Here is a 22429-nt window from a genome sequence, read left to right on the forward strand (position 1 = left end):
TTGAATTCAGAAATTGCCTCTGGCAGAATCAGGAAAACAAGGTACTATACTAATAAAAGTAAATGTTACATTATAATAAATTATTAAGAAGACACTGTGTTAGATACTTATATTTTACTTGAAAACTGGAATCTGATTAATTGCCTGAATGGGGATTTCCTTCCTAAAAGATTTTCCTAGTGCTTCCTTAGAAGCCACAGAGAAATTCTGAAACTGCCTTATAGATAACCTCAACTCAAATATGTTCAGCAAGATAATATTTTTGAGATATTAATCTATATTTTTATTCTCCTGTTATTTCTCCCTTTCTCTTCCCTGCCTCCAAGCAGAAATTCCCATCTGGGTTTATTGTCTTGGTGAAGGCATGAGATGGAACAGAAAGCTGAAATCGCCCTCAAGCTTTTGTTTCTAAAAGCGTAAAGCCCCAGCAAGGAGATGATTTGAGCCATAGGCAAAATGTCTTGGGCAGACGCAGGAGGATCCCGGACAGGGTGGTGAGGAGGAGCAGGGCTGGCATGGGAGCTTCCTGGCAACCTGGCTGGGAGGCAGGCCTGCCCTTCGAGAAGACACAGATGTGAGCCATGGCACAAACTAGAGGCTGTGGGCTAGATCTGACTTTGTTTGGCTGTGTGAATTTCAGTCATTCATATTAAAAATCTGGGCAATTTCATGTAAAATTCCAGGTTTGGGTTTCTCTAAAGTAATTGGCGGATTTGGCCGTACTGGATTCAGTCTATAATGGCACCAAATGGCTGTCTGCCTTGGATAAGGACTGAACCCTCTAGTTCGCCAGAGTCCCCGCCCGTCCCTGCCTTTTCCCTGCACTGACACCAAGAGTTACTCATCCTAACACTTTCACTGCTGTTTTCCAGACAATAGAGGATGCTCCTCTTTACCCAAGATTTTTTCCGTTAAGTGGAGAAACAAAAGATAGACTAAAGATGGTTCACACTGAAAGAAAGAGGGGAGCTAGTGCATTTTTTTGTAGAAGTGAAGATGTTCTTATGTGTTGAAGAGGCAATCCACCAGCTTCCCGCCTGAACTCTCCGTGCTGCTTCCTGTAGGCATTTGCATCAAGTCTCCCTGTCCCAGGCAGCCTTGCAAAGAGATGATCATGTCCCCGGTCAGGCTTGGCAGAGCCGCGGCCTGCAGGGCATAGTGAGCAGGACGATGGGTGGCTTATCCAGAACCGACGTGGGCAAATGCCTGGAGGTCAGAGGCCCTTGGAAGTCCGCTGAGGGTGGGGAAGACTCCAAAACAATGGGGCTTAACATAGAAAGTAAATTATAAACATAGTTATTTCACACACACAAATGTATGAACTCAGATCTCATGGAATACCTTTATTATCTCACTGGCTTGGTTGTTTAGCTCAGAGCTCCAGCGGCACCAGTGTGCTCACGTGATAGAGGCTTCCAGAACATGTCCTGGAGAAAGACAGCAGGACGCAGTGTTCTTTTCCTTGTGGATGGCGGAAAGAGAATCAACATTAGAATTGTGGTTTGGGAACCATCACCTGTTTTAGAATCATACGGTGGCATCTCTCCCTTTCTGCATGGAGTTTTGACTTAAAATGGGGCTCTGGGGGGGCGCCCGGTGGCTCAGTCGGTTAAGCGTCTGCCTTCGGCTCAGGTCATGGTCCCAGGGTCCTGGGATCGAGCCCCGCATCGGGCTCCCTGCTGGGCGGGAAGCCTGCTTCTCCCTCTCCCTCTGCTGCTCCCCCTCTTGTGCTCTCTCTCTCTGTGTCAAATAAATAGAATCTTTAAAAAATAATAATAAAATAAAATAAAATAAAATAAAATAAAATGGGGTTCTATGGGTGTCTTCCAGACAGCATTCAGGTTCGGCATATGAACCTTGGTGTTTTTGCTGCTAAACTAGAAATGTGTTTTTCAAAACCCCAACTGTTATGTGCCTGGGTTAGTTATCTCAACAGTCCGCTTACCTCATTTATGACCAGTAAAAATAACAGCTCTCCTTTATTGGGCTAACCTTCCGCCAACCACTAGAGCAGTGCTACACCTAACCGCCTTGTTTATAACCACCTGGAGGGTGGGGTTGCCCCATGCTGTAAATAGGGAAACGGAAGCCAAAAAGTTTGAGCAAGCTTCTAAAATCTCACACTGGACACACGTTGGGGTCGGGATTCAAATCCAGGTCTGTCTGACTGTATAAGCTCAGCACTCCACAGCTAGCAAGCGCCACAGTATTTATTACCACTTGCTATTTGCCGGACAACAATCGGGCTGAGGGATGGAAGTATGAATGCAATGGCCAAATCCTCAAGGAGCAGCAAAATTAAATTAGGCACATTCTTTTTTTCTTTTTTTTAAAGATTATTTATTTATTTATTTGACAGAGAAAGACACAGCGAGAGAGGGAACACAAGCAGGGGGAGTGGGAGAGGGAGAAGCAGGCTTCCCGCGGAGCAGGGAGCCCGATGCGGGGCTCGATCCCAGGACCCTGGGACCATGACCTGAGCCGAAGGCAGACGCCCAACGACTGAGCCACCCAGGCGCCCCTAAATTAGGCACATTCTTTAGAAATAAAAGGGAAGGCAGGTTCCTGCAGTGACAGGTTTTGCAGGAGTCCTTGGATTTGTGCTGGTAGCAGAGGAAGTCACCTTGTCAGCAGAACATTCCCTCTGGGGCCCTGTGCTTCTGGGATGCTAGGACTGGGTCCAGATGAGCATACTACTCTTTTCCCCAACTTTTATGAGTTGAAGTGTATCCCCCAAAAGACACTGAAATCCTTACCCTCAGTATCTGTGAACAGGACGTTATTTGGAAATAGGGTCTTTGCAGATGATCAAGTTGAGGTGAGGTCATTAGAATGGCTCCAATCCACTATGACTGGCATTCTTATAAAAAGGAGAGATTTGGGGGCACCTGGGTGGTTCAGTCAGTTGAGTGTCCGACTCTTGGTTTTAGCTCAGGTCATGATCTCATGGGTCATTGGATCTGGCCCCGCATCAAGCTCTGTGCTCAGTGGGGAGTCTGCTTGAAGATTCTCTCCCTCTGCCCTTCCCCCCCATGCATGACCGCATGCTCTCTCTCAAATAAATCTTTCATAAACTAAATTAAAATAAAAAGGAGAAATTTGGACACAGAGACAGGCACGTACAGAGGGAAGACTATGTGAAGACATAGGGAGAATGCCATCGACAAGCCAAAGAATAGCTGAGGCTACCAGAAACAGAGAGAGGCCTGGAACAGATGCTCGTTCACAGCCCTCAGAAAGAATCAACCTGGCCAACACCTTGATTTTGGTCTTCTTGACTCCAAAATTGTGAGATAATAAGTTTCTGATGTTCTAAGCCACCCAGTTTGTGGCACTTTGTGATGGCAGCCCTAGGAAAGAAAAACACCATCCAACCTGTATACTTTTAATTGTTTTATTATTATTTTTTAAAGATTTTATTTATTTTAGGGATGCCTGGGTGGCTCAGTTGGTTAAGCAGCTGCCTTTGGCTCAGGTCATGATCCCAGGGTCCTGGGATCGAGTCCTGCATCGGGCTCCTTGCTCGGTGGGGAGCCTGCTTCTCCCTCTGCCATTCCCCCTGCTTGTGCTGTTCACTCTTGCTCTCTCTCTGACAAATAAATAAAATCTTTTAAAAAAATTTTTTTTGTAAAGATTTTATTTATTTGAGAGAGAGAGAGAGTGCACGCACCAGCAGGGAGAGGAGCAGAGGGAGAAGGAGAGGGAGAGAACCTCCCGCAGACTGCTGAGCCAGAGCCCAATACAGGGCTCGATCCCAGGACCCTGAGATCACGACCTGAACCTAAACCAAGAGTCAGACACTCAACCGACTGAGCCACCCAGGCGCCCCCGTATACTTTTTTGAAAGGGAACATTCAGTTGTGTGGCTTTGTCATCATCCACTTCAGAGTCCTCCTCCTGAGCGGGTCTGGGAGCCCCAGAAAGGTCTGGCATCGTCCACATGCAGCCCTGAACCCGTATTTCGAGGCTTAGCCCCCAGTCCAGTCAGCTGGCATATCTGGAGCCTGTGTCTGAGTCACGGCAGGGAAGAACCCCTTGAGATCCTTACTGCAGAAGATGGCAGAAGGTGTGACACGCATTCTGAAGCATCGTGGAGTCCAGTCCAAAAGTATCATGGACGATGTGAATCACAGGACCACCAAGTAAGACCAGTTAGGCTGAGATGAGGGCCGTCTGCGAAAAAGGTCTAAGCGGGAGCACAGACCTGGGAGCTACTACCTCTGGTGGGGAAGGGGCTGGTGCAAACACGACAGAGGAGGTTTTGAAGGAAGACCAGGCATTGACAAGGGGCCTCTAAAAGCCTCTAAGGCTCAGGCAGAAGAGGCGGAAGTGCCCAGTGTGAGCAGGAAAGGAGGGCTCCAGCACTCCTATGTGTCTTAGTGTAGAATGGGATTTTCTGAAAGGAGAAGATTAAATTCTATTCTAGTCAGCACTATTTCTGTTTTGAACAATTAAATTGGGAAATAACTAGACTTCATTGGAAAATAGCAGAAGAGCTAGTACTTAGGCTATAATGCAGGTCATGCCAATCGTCAGTTACGCACCGAGAGCCTGGCGCATATTAGGTCTGCAGTAACTATTTGTTACATGAAAGAATGAGTTACAAACCATGTCATCTCTCTGGACATTATTTTTTTTTTCATCTGTTCAAAAATGGGATAAATTGGTATGGGGAGGTGATATACCTGTTCCATCTCTCTCAGATCCGTGATCAAAGGCAAACAGCGTGACAAAATGTGAAAACACTGTTGTTATGAACTGAATGTTTATGTTCCTCCCAAATCCATATGTTGAAGCCCTAACCCCCAGTGTAAAGGTATTTGAAGATGGGGCCTTTGGGAGGTGATGAGGCTTAGATGAGGTCATAAGGGTGGGGCCCTCATGGTAGGATCAGTGCTCTTTTTTTTTTTTTAAGATTTATTTATTTGAGGGGTGGGGGAAAGCACGCAAGAGTAGGGGGGAGTGGCAAAGGGGGAAAGAGAATCCCAAGCAGACTCCCCGCCGAGTGTGGAGTCCAGCATGGGGCTCAATCTCACGACCCTGAGGTCATGACCTGAGCTGAAACCAAGAGTTCAGACGCTCAACCCACTGAGCCACCCAGGCACCCCAGGATCAGTGCTCTTATAAGAAGAAATACACAGCGAGTTTGCTCTTTTCCTATTCACCATGGTGAGGACGCAGCAGGAAGGTAGCTATCTGCAAACCTGGAAGCCAGCTTTCACCAGAACCCAACCGTGCTGCCACTCTGATCTCAGACTTCCAGCCTCCAGAAAAGTGAGAAGATAAATTTCCATTATTTAAGCCCCCGAGTGCAGGGTATTTTGTTATGGCGGCCAGAGCAGACTAAGACAACAATGGGAAGACCTTTATGACTGTGAACTTTATGGAGCTCTGTATTGGGCAGGGGGGCGTGGTTCTGGCATGTGGCACAGATTCTACCATGAATTAGCTACTTGCCTTTGGGCTCTTCCCTTGTTTTTTTTTTTTTTTTTTTTTTTAAAGATTTTATTTATTTATTTGACAGAGAGAGACACAGCGAGAGAAGGAACACAAGCAGGGGGAGTGGGAGAGGGAGAAGCAGGCTTCCCTGCGGAGCAGGGAGCCCGATGCGGGGCTCGATCCCAGGACCCTGGGATCATGACCCGAGCCAAAGGCAGACGCTTAACAACTGAGCCACCCAGGCGCCCCTGGGCTCTTCCCTTGTAACAGCATAGGGGGTACCGGGACATTTCCAGGCACCATTCATACAGACTAGGACCCATTCTGTCCTAATGTTTGACCTTTTGTTTCTTCAGCTATAAAAAAAAAAGGATGAGGAATGGAACATGGTATCTAACAGCAATTCATTTATTCTTTCAGCAGATATTTGTTGAGAATCGACTGTGTCTGAGGCACAGAGCCAGGTACTCGGAGACAGAGCATTGGAACAGGGTCTTGCCCTCCAGGAGTTTACAGAAAGGCACTTACAGCTTCCTGTGAGCAGAGTCTCTGTATTAGTCAGCTAATTTGCCGTAACAAAACATCACAGACTCAGGGGCTTAAACCACAGACCTTTATTTCTCATAATTCTGGATGCCGGAGGTCAGGGTACCAGCACATTGGTTTCCCCTGAGGCTCCTTCTCCCTGGCTTGCAGATGGCCACCTTCTCTTCATGTCCCCTGTTGGCCTTTTCTCTGTGTGCATGGCTGGTGACTCTCCCTCTGCTTTTAAGAATACACGAGAGACTCTTAATCAGAGGAAACAGACTGAGGGTCACTGGAGGGGAGAGGGGTGGGGGGATGGAGTAACTGGTCGATGGACATTTAGGAGGGCACTGATGTAAGAGCACTGGGTGTTATATAAGACTGATGAATCACTGACATCTGTCTCTGAAACCAATAATACATAATGTTAATTAATTGAATTTAAATGAAAAAAAAAAGAATACCAGTCATTGGACTGAGAGGCACACCCATATGACCTCATTTAACATTAATTACCTCTTTAGAGATTCTATCTCTAAATACAGTCACTTGGGGCACCTGGATGGCTCAGTCAGTTAAGCATCATGGGATCGAGGGTCCTGGGATCCAGTTCCGCATCAGGCTCCCTGCTCAGTGGGGCGTCTGCCTCTCTCTCTGCCCTCCCCCAGCTTGTGTGCGCGCTCTCTCTCTCTCTCAAAAATAAGTAAATAAAATTTTAAAAAAGTAATTAAAAAAATAAATACAGTCACTTTCTCAGGCATATTGGGGGTTAGGACTTCAACACATGGATTTAGGGGGAGGTCAGAGTTGAGTTCCTAACAGCCTCTATGACCAGGAAAGAAAAGGCACTGAGGAAGTACAGAGCAGGGGCATCTCGCCCAGACTTGGACTACCCAAAGCCTCTCGAGGAAGAGATCTAAGTTAACTGAAGGATGGGGCTGGCGGCAGGGGCTGCTATTCTGAATAAATATACTCTGTGAAGCACAAACGTTGTATATTTCACGTTTCTGTGGCCTCTGACTTTTTTTTTTTTTTTTAATGTGTTTGGCCTTTGGTAGGAATAACAAAGAGGAACCCAAAAACATTCCAGAAGCCAATGTGCCTTGGGCAAGCCACCTTTCCTTTTTTTTTTTTTTTTTAAAGATTTTTATTTATTTATTTGACAGAGAGAGACACAGCGAGAGATGGGAACACAAGCAGGGGGAGCAGGAGAGGGAGAAGCAGGCTCCCCGCTGAGCAGGGAGCCCGATGTGGGGCTCAATCCCAGGACCCTGGGATCATGACCTGAGCTGAAGGCAGAGGCTTAACGACTGAGCCACCCAGGCGCCCCGCCACCTTTCCTTTTTGCCTCAGCTTCCTTCTTGGTATAATCAAGCACTCTGCATTTATTATTTCCCAGACTTTAATGTGCCATGATTCTAGGGAAATCCTTAGGTATATTCACAGTTACTTCTCTAAAATACTGGGTTGACAATTCAGAAGCTTGGGGAAAGGGAGACATGGATTCTGTAGCCAAATGCCATATTAACTTTTGGAGCATTATTAACATCTCTTCTCTCTGTTTTCTAATAAGAACATGTAGATAAAGGGGAGCCTGGTGACAGGAGTAAATCCAGACTCTCACACCAGCTCTGCATGACTTACCTACTCCAGGGTGACTTTTGCTCTGTAGGCCCTGGTGACGTCTGTGGGAAGGGGGTACAGGGCTGCAAAAGTAATGGATGCCCATTGTGGGAAAAAATAAAACCCAACATGACACAAAGGTATTATGTGAAAAAGTACATTCCTTTTCTCGCTCCCATCCTATACTGTAGGGGAAACCACGCCTCCCTGTTTTCCACATCTTCTAACTTACGCTGAAATATATGTATTTGTTTTTCTTTTTTTTACAAAAACAGGATGATACTACGTATGTTGCCTGGCACCCAGGGGTGTGACAGCACCTGGCTCCAGGGGTCCCAAACAGACCAGGCTCAGCCAGCTGCCACTGACAAAATCCAAAGGCAGAGAAACAAATGGTGGTGGAACAAGAAAGGAATTTATTTATTTATTTATTTTATTTTATTTTATTTTATTTTTAAAGATTTTATTTATTTGAAAGAGACAGATGCAGCGAGAGAGGGAACACAAGCAGGGGGAGTGGGAGAGGGAGAAGCAGGCTTTCTGCTGAGCAGGGAGCCCAATGCAGGGCTCGATCCCAGGACCCTGGGATCATGACCTGAGCCGAAGGCAGATGCTTAACAGCTGAGCCACCCAGGCGCCCCAAGAAAGGAATTAAAAAAATTTTTTTTTTTTTTAATAATCTCTATACTCAGACCTGGGGCTCAAACTCATGACCCAAGATCAAGAGTTGCATGCTCTTCCGACTGAGCCAGCCAGGCACCGTGCACAAGAATGGAATTTATTTAAATGAGGCCAACAGCGGGAAAAACACAGAGTAGACTCTAGAAGACTATCTCCAAAAGGCTGAAACTACTTCCAGGTTTATATAAGGAAAATGTGGGGCAAAGGTGGGCGGGTACCTGCAGGTAGGCAGTGAAGGTCAAAAGGATCAGTGTCTTGGAGTCAATCCTGGGAGGGGTCTTGTAGGCTCAGGGCAGTCCTCACTGGTCAGGGGATAGTTTTGGCTCCCATTAGCAGATGCTCTGCCCTCAGGGTCTTCCGCCTGAGCCAAGAGACAAACTGGAAAGAACCCAACTAGAAAAGTTTGAGGTCAAAACGGAGACAGCCCAAGTCCTCTTTCAAATAGATCTCTAATTGTCTTTTACTCAATAATGTGGCATTGACATTCATTCTTCTGTCCCCATAAAAAAGAGTACTTCTCTTTCTAAAGCCTATGTAGTATGCTAGCATGTGTCATTTATTGAACAATTTTTCAAAACCCCTCCCATTTTTTTGCTAACATGAACGATCCTGCAATGAACATACTTGTAGATGTAGCTTTGGTTGAGTATTTCCCCTCGAAGGATTCCTAGAAGTAGAACCACTGGATCTCGAGTTCATTTTTATGAGGTGTTTCATTGTACAGAAAAAATTTTAGGTCAAATAAGACCCCCCCAAAATGTGTGTATCTATGTATGTATACCATTTCATTTAAAAAGTCTTGACTCACAGCATGAAATAATTTCTTAAAAATTGGCCGGTTACTAGACTAGTATGTCTTCTTTTTCTTCTTTTTTTAATGGGCACTGATTGGCTGGGAAACCAGCCTCCCCGTACTCCCTGCTTCCTGACAGTTGCAGCTGTGTGATCAGCGTGGGGACTCCTGACTGCAGGCCCGTGGGCGCGCCTCTGGGCGTGGGGGCCCTGGTGGCTGCTACGCCTCCAGCCAGCACTCTGGACTCAGAATGAGCTATAGTTCAGATTGGCATTTGTTTTCTCAAGGGCTTGAAATTGAGAGTGGGATTGCAGCAATTTTCACTCTACCTAACATTTCTTTTTGCAGAATCCTATTGTGCAAGCCAGATATCCAACTAAAATCAGATCTTAATGGCTGTGTTGGGTACTTAAAATCTCAAGCTGCTATAAATTATTAAATAGGCCTTCAACACAGAAGAAGAACTGCCCAGCACAAATTCTCTGCAGCTTTTTCATTCAAAACTTAATCTTTTCCCCCATATTGGGTCGTTTACCGGCTCCGGATTCCGGTAAAGGTAGGTCTCCCCGCTCCCACCCCCCAGCACACAAGGGGTTAAACTTAACTCCCGGAGCCTAATTTCCCAAACAAAAGCCAGTTTTGCAAGTTATTTTTCAAGGTGTGTCTTTCCATAAGTTCTATTTAATAAAGTTAATACATGTTCCCACTTCCCTTCTTTTTTTCCCTTCTTACTTTTCTGTTGTCAGTATTCATGGAATCTGGATCTGTCAGCTACTTATGTTTGAAGTGGAAGAATTGGCAAAATTATACATCCAGCAGGCAAGAAATAAAGTGGAAATGTCTCACAAGTAACACTGAAATCTGTTGCGTTGTTTTAAGACTTAACTACTGAGAAAAAAAAAAAAAGCCCTACTAAATATTGTCTTGGCAACTATAAATATATTTTAGCAATGATAAAAACCTTTAGAATAGCAGCTACAAGATATCTGAAACCTAATGCCTATCTGTCTGCCACTCTCAATTATATATATTTATATTCTATATATCCCATTCTTCATTAAATGCTGTGCAATTTTCCTTTTGAGTTGCTGTAGTGTTTTATGTGAATCCTTTATATGGCCAAGGAGCCAATTTCCCCCCCTGCTGCATTTTACTCAGGTAAGATTGGAAATGAGCTCATTAGATCAATTGCAGCAATTCTAATTTGAAAACTTGAAAAATGCATTTCTAACTAAGAAATTTCCAATCATGCAGGTATCTAAAACTCAGTTTTCTTTGTTTTGTTTGTTTGTTTGTTTGTTTTTTCAGGTCTTTCCACACATCCCCATGAACCAGGAACCGTCACTCCTACTGACTTCTTAGGGTTGTGTTGGGCAGGAATTGTGTTTTTTATACCTCATTCCTCTCCCCATCTTACTCCATGTTTATTCATCTTTTTTCAGAAGGCATTACTTTTATCCACTTGCACTTTCAGACCTATTATTTTTTTTTCAGAGCTATTATTTTTTAAAGCCTCCAAAATACAAGTTAGATACAGCTATTCCAGTGCAGCTTTGGAGGTTGTTTTCACCTTCATATACTATTTTCCCTTATGAAACAAAACAAAAAACATACAAAACCATTTGAGGGTAGGCCATTTCCTAGATAGCAATGATTTCCATTTCTGTTAATAACTTATTTGGAATGAACAGCTTACTTTGTTAAGTAGATTGATCCAGTTATGCAAATTAAGATGTGTAATTTACAGTAATACTCAAGGTCACTTTGTTATTTTCTAAGATGTTTTAAAAAAGGCAGCCGTCAGGTAAGCACGCTGCTCGCCTTAGATGCTATTTATTAATAAAATTATTGTATTTGGTTTCAAATATGAACAAAGAAATGTTGGTTTCTATTATTTTTATTTCTATTGTTTTACTATTTAATTTCTCCTTAAATACCTCGGTTGTTACTGTGAAAGGGCTGAAGATACAGATCTTCACAACACATATCTCATCTAATCCCCTTTGTAAAAATGTAACAAGGTCATTTTACATTTTTAAACCACTTCTGCAAAGTGGTTTAAAAATGCAAAGTGAGCTTAAATGCTACTCTTAACTCTTCCTAACTCTTCTACCGGGAAATCCTAGAAAACTGAACTAATGAAATGCAACTTATACTCTTTAAATTCTAATTATAACTGTCAAATTAAATTGAAGGTGAGACTAAAACTGCTGTATCTGTTAAGTGAGTCAAGCGATGTACTGGATCATACGTGTTATTTAATGTGCAAGTGTAAAAGTCAAGTTCCCGGCAGAAATCGAAGTGCCTCCATTCTGTCTTCTGGGAATGTATAAATTAACCATTCTCCCCCAAGCGGTCCTCCTCCCTTCCTCCCTCCGCCCTATTTTAAATGTAGATAGGGCGTCTCAAGTCTTTTGAATTTGAAGGGCTGCTATCTCGGCCCCATTCTTTTCATCATCCTGTTTTGAATGACACTGAGCACGTATAGATTCTTTTATAAAAGCACCCCCTGGATGCAGAGCTCGGTTCTCCCGTAGGCTTGCTAATTTTGCATAGCAATTAGTACTGACTTCTCAAAATGGGCTATCCAAATGCAGCCTCCAGAATGTTCCACGTAGTTCCTCAAAGGTCTTAGATAACCGTGCGCCTTTTGATTTCAAACCCGAAGGGAAAGAACTTGCATAATTACTAAATTCCCAATTGGAGTGGCCCGGAGGAGGACACGGTAATCCAAAACTCTTACGTTAATTCAAACCCTCCCCGCAACTGGGCAGCAAGGAGCCAGCATATGCCTTCTTTTAAAATCTATTCTACCTATTCACTGACCGCGCAGGGCTGGGCCACATGGCTCTCTCTTGCAGCCAGTCAGCTGTGAGCAGCAGATGGGATCATTTGCATTTTTCTTTTTATATTTACTCCGACCGGCAAATTAAAGGATTTATAAAAAAATCTACATTCTCATTGTTTGCCTAAAATACAAAAGTGGTTTAACTGTTGGATTGGGCTTCCCTGACCTTCACACGCCACACCCCTTCAAGTCACTGAGACTTAAGAAAATACCCGAGGGGTAGGTTTCGTATTTATCAACTTGCAATCTACAGTCCGGGAGTTAGGAGTAGAAAGAATCAGCCTTTATTGAATTGGTGACTCGTGTTTTTCTATTTTCAGCGCTCGGCGCAGATACCCCGTGGGTTTGTCTGTGGCATGTGGGTCTGCGAGCGCGCGCACTTCTGAATCTCTTGCTCTGTAGCCTCAAACCTCAAAACTTCGCGTTACAAGTAGAAGGCTGATTTTCAGCCCAGGCTTACAACAGAGGGCGGCCACCCTGCCGGGGGAGTGGCCAGAGCCAGCGTTTCCAGCGTTTCCCAGCGCCGGGGTCGCTCTCCCGCGCCCCGCCAGACTCCATGCCGGCTTCGCGGGGCCCCGGGGGCCCACTCGGGTCCCCGCGCCCCGAGGTCTTTGTGCGGATCGCGGCGCGGGAACACCCGCCCGGGGGGCCAGGGCCACGACCGGGATGCCAAAAACTGGGGAGAGACGCGGGCGCGAGGGGAGGAGACGACCCGCAACAGTCGCCGTCCCGCGGAGGAAAAAAAAAAAAAAAGTAGAAAAAGAGGCTTTTCAGGTCAAACTCCTCGGGTCTGAGCAACCACGTTTTAGAGCAATGACTCGTGGGGGGAGAACACACGGTGTGCAGGGGACTTTGTTAGGCAGCGCTGCCCGGGCGCGCCGTGGGTTTCGCGGCCGCCGCCCCCCGCCGCCGGCGCGGGCCCACGTGGAGCGGCGCGGCGCTGGACGAAAGCGCAGGGCCGCCCGGGTCCCCGGAGTGCGCGCCCCAGCTCCCCGCCGCGGCCGTTCACGCCCGAGCGCCGCCGCCGGTCCCGCGTGTGCCCCGCTGAGGGGGAGGGGCGGGCCAGGGGTGGGGGCGGAGGGGTTGTGGTTCCACTGCAGCGGGGGCTCCTGTGTCCTTGTGCGGAAATGACACACGGAGTCCCGTCACGTCACGCGAGAGCGCAGCGCACGGACACACACAAAGAGAGGGGAAAATACACGGCGCCCTCCCGCCGCCCCCAGCAACTCCCCGGGCCGCCCCGGCCAGGCCCTCCGCGCGCGGCCCCCACTCCCCGGCCCCGCGCTCCCCCCACCCCCCCACGTGGCGCCCAAACTCGGCGCGGGCCCGCTCTGCAAAGTACAGAACTCGCGTCCCAGGTAAGTGCGGGGCGGATCAAGCCGGCCGCGCGGTGGCGGCTCCGGGGCAGACGGACGGGCGAGTGGCTGCAACATCCATGCCGGGGTGGGGGCGGGAGCAGGGGAGGGGACGCGAAGGGGGGCTGCCCTGAGCGCGCCCGCCGGGAGGAGCGCCCACCCCCGCGCAGGGCCGAGCGGCCGGAGCGGGCGCCCAGCGCCCACGGGCTCGCCGCGCCCATTGTGCCGCGCGCCCCTTTGTGCCGGCTCGGAACGCGGCGGCTCCATGGCGTTCCGGGGAGCACGCGCGCCGCGCGGGGCGGAGGGGGGGACGCGGAGTGGAACGGTCCGCGTCGCCGCCGTCGCCCGCCCCACTCGCGCCGTGCGCGGGCCCCGCACCCCCGCCTGGCGCTGCGATGGAGCGGCCGGGGCCGCCGGAAGGCTCGGCGGAGCCCGCGGTGGGCTCGGCGCTCGCGCTCGGCCGGGCTGCGGCGGGGCACGGCTCGGCGTGTAGAAGGGGGTGTCAGAGCAGGAGCAGGGGGCGGGGACTGGAGGGAGATGCCGAGTGGGGAGCTGGAGGCCGGAGGAGCCCCCGTTCGGAGGGACGCTGCCTCCGGAGGCTGCAAATGGAGCTAGGCAGGCCGGCGGCGGCGGCGGCGGCGGCGGCGGCCACCGGGAGCGGACAGGGACGGGCCCCGCCGCCAGGGGGCGCAGCGCTCCCTCCCCGGCTGTCCACGGCGCGGCTCGCGGTTCCCGCTGCCCGGGAGCTGGAGGCGGGCCCGGCGCCCTGGGTGTGCACCCGGCCTGGCGCGAGGCCTTCCCGGCCAGCCGCGGAGCCGGAGCCCAGGGCGCTCGCCGCCCCTCGTGACCGCCCGCCCCCTTTCCCTCTTTATTGTAAACGTGAATTCCCACGCAGACTTTGCCCTCGCCTTATCGGTGAGCGTGCTGCAACGCTTGTGAGGGCCTTGTGTGCCGCGGCAGAGTTTTTTACAAGGTGTTTTTACAGGGGTGAGAGAGTTTGATTGCTCAGGTGGCCCGCCTGGGAGAGTTGTACACGCAAAGGCTAACCCGACTAGGGTGCACGGGATAGGGCTAATAAGCACCTCAGAGTTGGTAATGTTCAACTTATTAAAGTGACTTTTGAATGTTTACCGTGCCAGAAAGCTGTGGCTGCAGGAAACTGAGGCAAGGAAGTGAGCTCCCTGGCTTGCTGGGTGTAAGAGAGGGATGGAGAAGATTCTTTTGTTAATCCGCACTCCCAGCCCGTCGGCTTTTGTTCTGTTTCATCATCCGTCCCTAGTTCATGGTTTCCTATCAGTAGCTGCACAGGACCCTCAGCTTCTCTCACCCTCGCTACGGACATTTGTGCATTTCTTGTATCTTCACAGTTTTAGATCTCCAGCCACTAACCTAGTGTCTGATAACTTAGTAGGTGCTCAATAAATATTGGCTAAATGAATGGAGGGCCTCTTGGATTTCAGAAGAAAGGTGGGGTTAGTGCAGCCTGTTCCCACTAGTGGGCTCGCCGGTGTATGTGTGGCCCTTGAAATTAAATTCACGAATAAAACCAGAGCTTTTAATATCTCTCACATAAAAGCTCCACCACTGAATATGGGTTTTACTGGAGACACCCATCCCTTTGATGAAGTAATTTAACAGAAAAGTTTTATGTCCTTCCCTTCCTCCACCACACACATAGCAGTAGTTCCAGCGAAGAGAGACCAGTTAGGACCTAGTAGACAAGGTAATCATCCCAGTAACCTCTTAAAGAGTACCACATTGCCACATTTATTAATACTATCCCTTTTGGTCTAGGTTCCTAAACATCCTTTACATGAGCAGAGGAATTGCAGAATGTATAATAATTAGGAAGAGAAAAATTAGAATCAACCCTGACAGATTTGCTTAGGTGAAAATTTAATCTCCTGCAGAATGTCCCACCTGCCACTTTTTAGAGCTGACTAAAAAGCCCCTGAAGCAGTGAGGAAGGAAACAAGAAGCTTTTATGAATTGAATTGACACCATGATGAAAAATCTGGGGATGTGTCTTTTATTTTTTTTTATTTATTTTTTTTTTAAAACAACTCTTTTTTTTTTTTAAAGATTTTATTTATTATTTATTTGAGAGAGAGAATGAGAGAGAGCACATGAGAGGGGGTAGGGTCAGAGGGAGAAGCAGACTCCCTGCCGAGCAGGGAGCCCGATGCGGGACCCGATCCAGGGACTCCAGGATCATGACCTGAGCCGAAGGCAGTCGCTTAACCAACTGAGCCACCCAGGCGCCCTGGGGATGTGTCTTTTAAATACCTAAAAATTGTATAATGTAGAAACACGTGAAGGTTGCTAGCCAACCAGCAAAAATAACTTGGTGTTAGTGTATGGGAGGTTGGGGTGTAGCATTTTTTTCCTGGCACCTAGTCGTGATGACAGGTGGTGAATTATGGTTGCTACCGTTATTACTCATTGTGCCCCTTATTGGCTAAAGTACGTTTGGGGGAATTATTTGTAGAATTAATCTTCTGGTAGATGGAACTTTTCTGCATCCTCCCCCTTGATGGTGGTTACAGGGATGTATACATGTGTTCTTTCATGGAACTGTGCACCCCTCCCCCCAGAGAGTAAATCAGTTAATTTTTTTAAAATAAAATTTAAAGTCACAACACACATGCCCCCCAAATGGGGTATTTTATGTGCTTTGTGAGCATCGCTTTGCTCTTGCTGTTTCTTTCCCCCTCCAGATTGGACAGTTGTTCTTGTCCCCCTTCTGATACTTCAGTACTTCTTGCAACATTATTTCAGCTTCCAGCTCTGGTGGTTTCTGGAACTAGCTGCCACACCTGACCCCCACGTGCCATGCTAAGAGTGCTCCATGCTGGTGTCAGGACTTCTGTGTGTCAAACGGGAGACGTGCTATTTCACTGGGAGTGGTAGTTAATGCGTGGCATGTTAGTCACTGAATGATCAGACCTTTTACGAACGACTGGTTTGTTTATTTATTTATTTATTTATTTATTTATTTTTTAAAGATTTTATTTATTTGACAGAGAGAGACACAGCGAGAGAGGGAACACAAGCAGGGGGAGTGGGAGAGGGAGAAGCAGACTCCCCGCTGAGCAGGGAGCCCCATGCGGGACTCGATCCCAGGACCCTGGGATCATGACCTGAGTCGAAGGCAGACACTTAACCGACTGAGCCAGCCAGAAGCCCCTGGTCTTTCTTGTGTGCTGGGCGCTATTGGTTTGAGCATGGAGCTAGTGAATGGAAGGACGGAGGCTTGGGGGTGGGGGGTATGTACACCAGACTATGCCCCAAGTCTAATTAGCCCATGTGGTCACAAGACAACGCACTCCGAAAAAGTGGGAAGTACAGAGGAAACTCAGCTTGTACCTCCTAGGAAAATTAGTCACCACCGTACAGTTAGTCACATGGCTGAGTGCTGGGGTGTGCTGGCCCTCTTGTCCTGCTTGAGCCCCAGCTTCTGGGTGCCAAGGCTAAAGTTACAAGTCTGGTGCCTCTCACTATTGATGTCTTTGGAAGGTAGCCCCTCTTGGCCTCATGAAGGCTTTGAGAGTAATGGCTTAGCCGAGGAGGACATCACGGTCACATTCGGACAAGACAGTGTCTGAAGGGTAAGACACCAGCTCGCAGGCAGGCAGGGTGGAGGTCGGACTTCTAGGCCCACTGGAAGATGTGGTTGTACTTGAGTAAGGAAGGCAGCAACAATTACAGCTTTAGAAAACTCGGGGGAAAATTGCCCTGGTTTTTGTGAGGACTGCTATTTTTCAAACTGCATTTGCAGATGTGTCTAAAAATAAAAACAAATTGCAAACATGTCCTGCAAGTCCCAGGGGCAGGATGCCACTGCCAAGAGGGCCGGGTTCCGAGAGCCCCGGACTCCCAGCCGGTCTTGTAGACGCAGAGCCCCGAGCCCCGCAAGAGCAGATGGCATGGGAACATTCTTTCTGTCCTTAGGGAGAGCATTTGATTGGATTTCACCCCCTTCCAGTTTGTTTCGTTTTCATTTAAAAGAAAAGTTATTAAACTTTTAAAAGCTTTAAGCCATATTATTTAATTTTGCCGTTTTAAGAAATATCCACTATTAAAATGACTTTGAAAATCTTTTTTATTTAAAAAAAAAACTTTATAATGGGTAACATTTACTTTTTTTTTTTCAAAGATCCCACTTATCTATTTGACAGAGAGTGTGCATGAGCAGGGGGAGGGGGAGAGGGAGAAGCAGACTCCCTCCTGGCCAAGCAAGGAGCCCGTTGCGGGGCTTGATCCCAGGACTTTGGGATCACGACCGGAGCCGAAGGCAGACGCTTAACCGACCGAGCCACCCACGTGCGCCTGGATAACATTTACTAAGTGCTTTGTGCAGTCACTTTCTCCTTTGTAATGTTCGCAGAAATTCTTGAGGTAGGCTATTATGTTCACCTCCATTTTACAGAGGAACCAAGGGTAGGGAAGCCACTTGCCTTGTGTTAATAAGCCGAACAGTAGGCAGGCCAGGGTTTTAACCTGATTCTTTCTGACCCTCAAGGGAATTCTTGGAGATCAGAGATCAGCTGCACTCGTCCCTACTCTGGTGGTCCAGGGGCTCCATCGCCAGGTGACTTGCTCTGCCTCAGAGCCCAGCCTACAAATGGGCGCTCAGTGGGAAGGGAGAAAGCAGAACGTGGGGTGGTCGTGCCCCATTCGTCGGGCTCTTGGAAGGCTGGAATGAGGCCCCGGAGTCCACCTGGGTCCCTTTCGCTCTTTTTGCTCTCTGTAATACCCCCCCACCCCAAGGGAGGCACAGACTGCTGCCCCCGCTGGTTCTCTGCCAGATAAGAGGGCCTTGCGAGGATCGCGTGGGTTAACATGTAGAACAGACAGCTAGCCGGCCCTCCGGAATGTGAGCTGGTATCCTCCTTTTCTATGGTTAATGTTTAAAACCGATATGACAGAGCGGTATCACAAAGTCAGATCAGTCATGACAGTTGTGAAAAGGCTGAGTTGAGTTTTTGTTAGGTCTTTAAGTTTTGAAATCCTTAGTATGTCTTATTAATAACACCTTTAAAACGGTCCGAGTGTATTTTCCCTGCTTTACCCTTTGCATGTGGCAGCTCACACAGCCACCAGCTCCCTGGTCTCAGGTTTCAAACACAGTGCTTTTCTGGGGCTCCCGTTCTCTAGCAGCTTTTCCTGTGCTGAGAGTTTGCCTCACTTTGCATCTGCAAACGTGACTTGGGAGGTGGGGAGGATCTGCCCCCCCCCCCCCAGTGGCCTGAGGTCAGGGCTGCTGGGCCCCGTCTTCCTGGACCGCACCTCAGCCCAGTGGCCGGTGCTAAGTTCGGTGGACGTTTCCGATTTAGTGGGCCAGAACCCTGAGTCAGCCGGCTGGGATTTGAACCTCGAGGTTTCAGGAAGCCCAAGTACTTCCCATTTCTGGGCCTGCTGCTGGGCCTGTGTGAGTCCTGGCCAGCCACAAGCCCCTGGCACCTTGGATTAGCCTCACACTGCGCTCACCAAGAGGCCTGGTCTGGCTGCTCTCTCATGAGTGGAGATTCTCTGGAAAGAACTTGATGAAGAGGACCCCTGGCCACTCCTAGCCCTCTCTGAGCAGCACTGGAGAACGTTCTCCCTTGGACACCTGTGGGAAGTGACCCATGACCCTGCGAAGGCGGTGGGCTTTGGCAAGGAGTCACCACACCTAGGTGACCCCTGCTCTCCTTACTGTGGTCTTGTCTTCAGCTCTCAACAAGGAGAATTCTCCACGTCAGGTTCTATGTGACTCCTTATTACCCACTCAAACCAGTCACCTCACCACACCTTCCTTTTTCTGTGGTTCAGGCACTCCTCAGCTCGGCAGACCTGCTGACCTTCCCTCTCCCACTACCTTCTGCTTAACCCAGGAGCCAGGTCCCTCAGAGCAGGCCTCTGCTTGCCCAGTTTGGGCCAGTTTTGAGGAGTCAGGGAAGGAGGGCCCCAGAGGCGGGTCAGAATGTCTCCTAGACACCGTTAAGAGAACCCTGAAGAAAGGACCACATTTAACAGTGGTCATGCAGGGTACAGAGACCCAGAAAGCGAGGCCTCTGCCCTGGTGAGTTGCTAAGCTTCCGGCCAGCCGCAAGCCTTCCGGTGACCTGGCCTTCCAACCCTGATCCAGAAGACTTGCTCTCGTTTTTTGGTTTTGTTTTGTTTTTCCCTCCCGTGAAATTTACCTTATTTTGAAAATCCTTCAAGTATCAGGCAAATGCATTGATAGAGCCTATAATGTACCCACCAGGAAATGACATTTCCTTATGGTTCAGAACCAATCTCTTCACCTTCTTATTCACACCCAGGTTTATGAGCTGAGACTTTTTCCTGGTCTCTCTTTTTCCCCACACTGAGGAGCATTTTCCATCTTCAGAGGCAATAATTCAGAGATAGTTAGGAAATGAAAGGCCTTTCCTAGTTTGTCAGTTGTTATCTTGTTTCTTAGATTATCGATATTTTAAATATTTAAAAGTTGAATGATTTGATTTTACGTAATTAGCATGTTGCTGTTTGTGGGCCTGAGTAAGAATATGGCCTGGCTCTATTCTTATTGTAATTGTAATACTTCTTATTTTTCATTTTTAAAAATTTCTTTTTCATTTTCAAAGAATTGCATGCCCACTGTAGAGTATTTGGAAAGTAGAAGGAAATATTAAGAAAAAAAAATCCATAATCTCCTAATTGGAGGTAATTAACGTTTTGGCATATTTCCTTCTAGCTGCATTATGGCATTTTTTAATTATGCAGTTGACATATCCCCAGCGAACTTTGAAGTAGGTTATTATTGACTGGGCAGCCCTGTAATGAACAATTGATTTTGAATCTTTACACATAATTTAATGCTCGGCTCTTTCTGTCAATAGAGGTTTTCGAATTCATGTGTTGAGAAAATGTGTCGAAGTTGACTTCCTAACTTTGTATAATGGAAATAACGATAGTGATCAAGGGGGATCTCAATCCAGGTCACATTCAGTTTGTTCTGTCTCCTACTTTCTCTGCAGCTTTTTGTGGAATTGATCAATAAATAATAACAGCTAACGGCTATGGAGGGCTTCTGCACCAGGATTTCCACCCTCAGTCTGATACTCAGTTCCTGCCTGTGCTTAGCCTGAGAACCTCTGCCCTCTGCCAATGTGATGACTGCATATCATAACTTTCAAGTGTGTGAGGCTCCGTAAGTGACAGAAAGATTTGGTTATAGGTCCTTATAAGCTGAAAGTGATGAAGAAGATCAAGATTTGCCCATCTGAACATTGACAAAGTTATTTTCAAAGTAGATTTTTTCCCCCTAGAATTTGCTTTAGTGTTATTTCTTCCCCCCAAAGAAAAAAGTCTGATAAGTATATGCTAGAGCTTAAAATTATTTGTGTCTAGGTCACAAAATTGTAAGCATTGGGGGTCTTCTGCACAGCTGTGCAGGCCGCCCGTGTTTACTAGATTTGAGTTACGGTTGTTATAGAAACCCTAATGTAATATCTCCTAACCTTGGGGTTCTGAGTGCTCTTTCCTTCCTGTTACTTTTATCTTATGCTGTTTACCCGTCCTCCCCTCTGACCGAGGTTCCCAGAGTTCCATCTTCATTCTCCAGGCCCTCCATCTCTGCTCGTATTGGTTGTGGTCAATCCTTGTAAATCAGCTGTCCAGTCGGTCACCCCTGCACAGAGGACGGTCCCCGCACTGGCACCAGCGACTCCCCAGGCACAGTCGGGGATGTAGTCACCAAAGCACTGGGCAGGGAGGCTTCAGCATGTTCCCAGCCTTTCCGAGCCTTGGATCCCATACCTATAAAATGAGATCATCTCTGAGGTCCCTTTTGTCTCTAAAACTGTGCCTCAGTTTCCTAATGTATAAAAGGAGACTAACAAGAATCTCTACCTGATAGGATTGTTAGGGAAGTTAGTTCACTGTGAACCTCCTTCTACATAGTGTAAGCTGTTGTTTCTGTTGATTCTCCACCGAGGGTGCAGAGCATGGGGCAGTGAGGTGAGGAGTCGGAGGGAATGGCACGGCAGCGTTTCTGCCTCCACGACCTTAGCGCCAGGGCTGGGTCGGCCTGTTGGGCTCCTCCGCGGGCGCCTCAGCCCCGCCTCTAGACAGGGGACTCCTTCCCCGACGGAAGCGCGTTACCATGACCCTGACTGTCTCCTCCCAGAGAAACTACTCACTCGGGAGCCTTGTCTCCCAATCTGCTTCTGGGGGGGGGGAACGCAAACTAAAAAAAGAAGTGAGAGAGAAGTTTCCATGATCTATTAAGTGAATAAAGAAGGAACAGGATCTTAAACCTTCCAGTATCAGCATCTCTTTATATGCTTAAAAATTAACAAAGACCCCAAAGAGCCTTTGTTTATATGGTTATATCTGTCAATATTTACTGTGTTAGAAATTAAAACGGAGGCGCGCCTGGGTGGCTCAGTTGGTTGAGCATCCGGGTCATGGTTTCAGCTCAGGTCATGATCTCAGGGTTGTGGGATTGAGCCCCACGTCGGGCTCCATGCTTAGCGTGGAGGCTGCTTGGGATTCTCTCTTCCCCTGTGTCTCCCCCCTGCTTGCATGCTCTCTCTCTCTAAATAAATGAATAAATAAAAATCTTAAAAAAAAATTTCTGAAGAGAAATTAAAATGGAAAAGTGTTTAAATATTTTTTAATTTATTTAAAAACAACCATAATAAATCGATTACATGGTAATGTCACTAATATTTTAATGAAAGGTAACTATTCTCCCACCCCAAAAAAATCGTAGTGAAAAGATTGATATTGTTCACATTCTTTTTTTTTTTTTTTAAAGATTTTATTTTTAAATAATCTCTACACCCAGTGTGGGGCTCAAACTCATGACCCTGAGATCAGGAGTCACAGGCTCTGCGCACTGAGCCAGCCAGGTGCCCCTATGTTGTTTACATTCTTGCATCTCTCTTTAATACCTGACTTAATAGAAGGTGGCCGAATTTTCCTATCTGCCTCTGTAGTCAGTCTTTTGCAAAATAACACTTCATGTAGCCTCTGGAAAGCTCTCCTACACAGATCTGTGAGAGAAAAGGCAATGCTTCTCCCTCACCCTCTGCTTGCCTCTCTGCCTACTTGTGCTCTCCCTCTCTCTCTGTCAAATAAATAAATAAAATCTTTAAACAAACAAAAAAGGGCCAATAATATCTCAGTGTTATA

General features: G+C 47.5%; 1 protein-coding gene across 2 annotated transcripts in view; it reads left to right on the plus strand.

Annotated features, from left to right (window-relative positions):
• The window catches only part of PDSS2 (decaprenyl diphosphate synthase subunit 2), a 267579-nt gene extending 256677 nt beyond the window's left edge, over nucleotides 1-10902 (plus strand). Inside the window, exons 8-9 of one of the 2 annotated variants that reach the window (XM_078054921.1) lie at nucleotides 9808-9880; nucleotides 10370-10902. In XM_078054921.1, the coding sequence (XP_077911047.1) occupies nucleotides 9808-9846 (39 nt within the window). In that variant the 3' untranslated portion in view covers nucleotides 9847-9880; nucleotides 10370-10902. The remainder of the gene's footprint in view (nucleotides 1-9807; nucleotides 9881-10369) is intronic. The other variant, XM_078054920.1, reaches the window with a different exon arrangement.
• The last annotated feature ends 11527 nt before the right edge of the window (nucleotides 10903-22429 follow it).

The sequence above is a fragment of the Halichoerus grypus genome, chromosome 9 (genome assembly GCF_964656455.1).
Source record: "Halichoerus grypus chromosome 9, mHalGry1.hap1.1, whole genome shotgun sequence".
NCBI classification, from domain to species: domain Eukaryota; kingdom Metazoa; phylum Chordata; class Mammalia; order Carnivora; family Phocidae; genus Halichoerus; species Halichoerus grypus.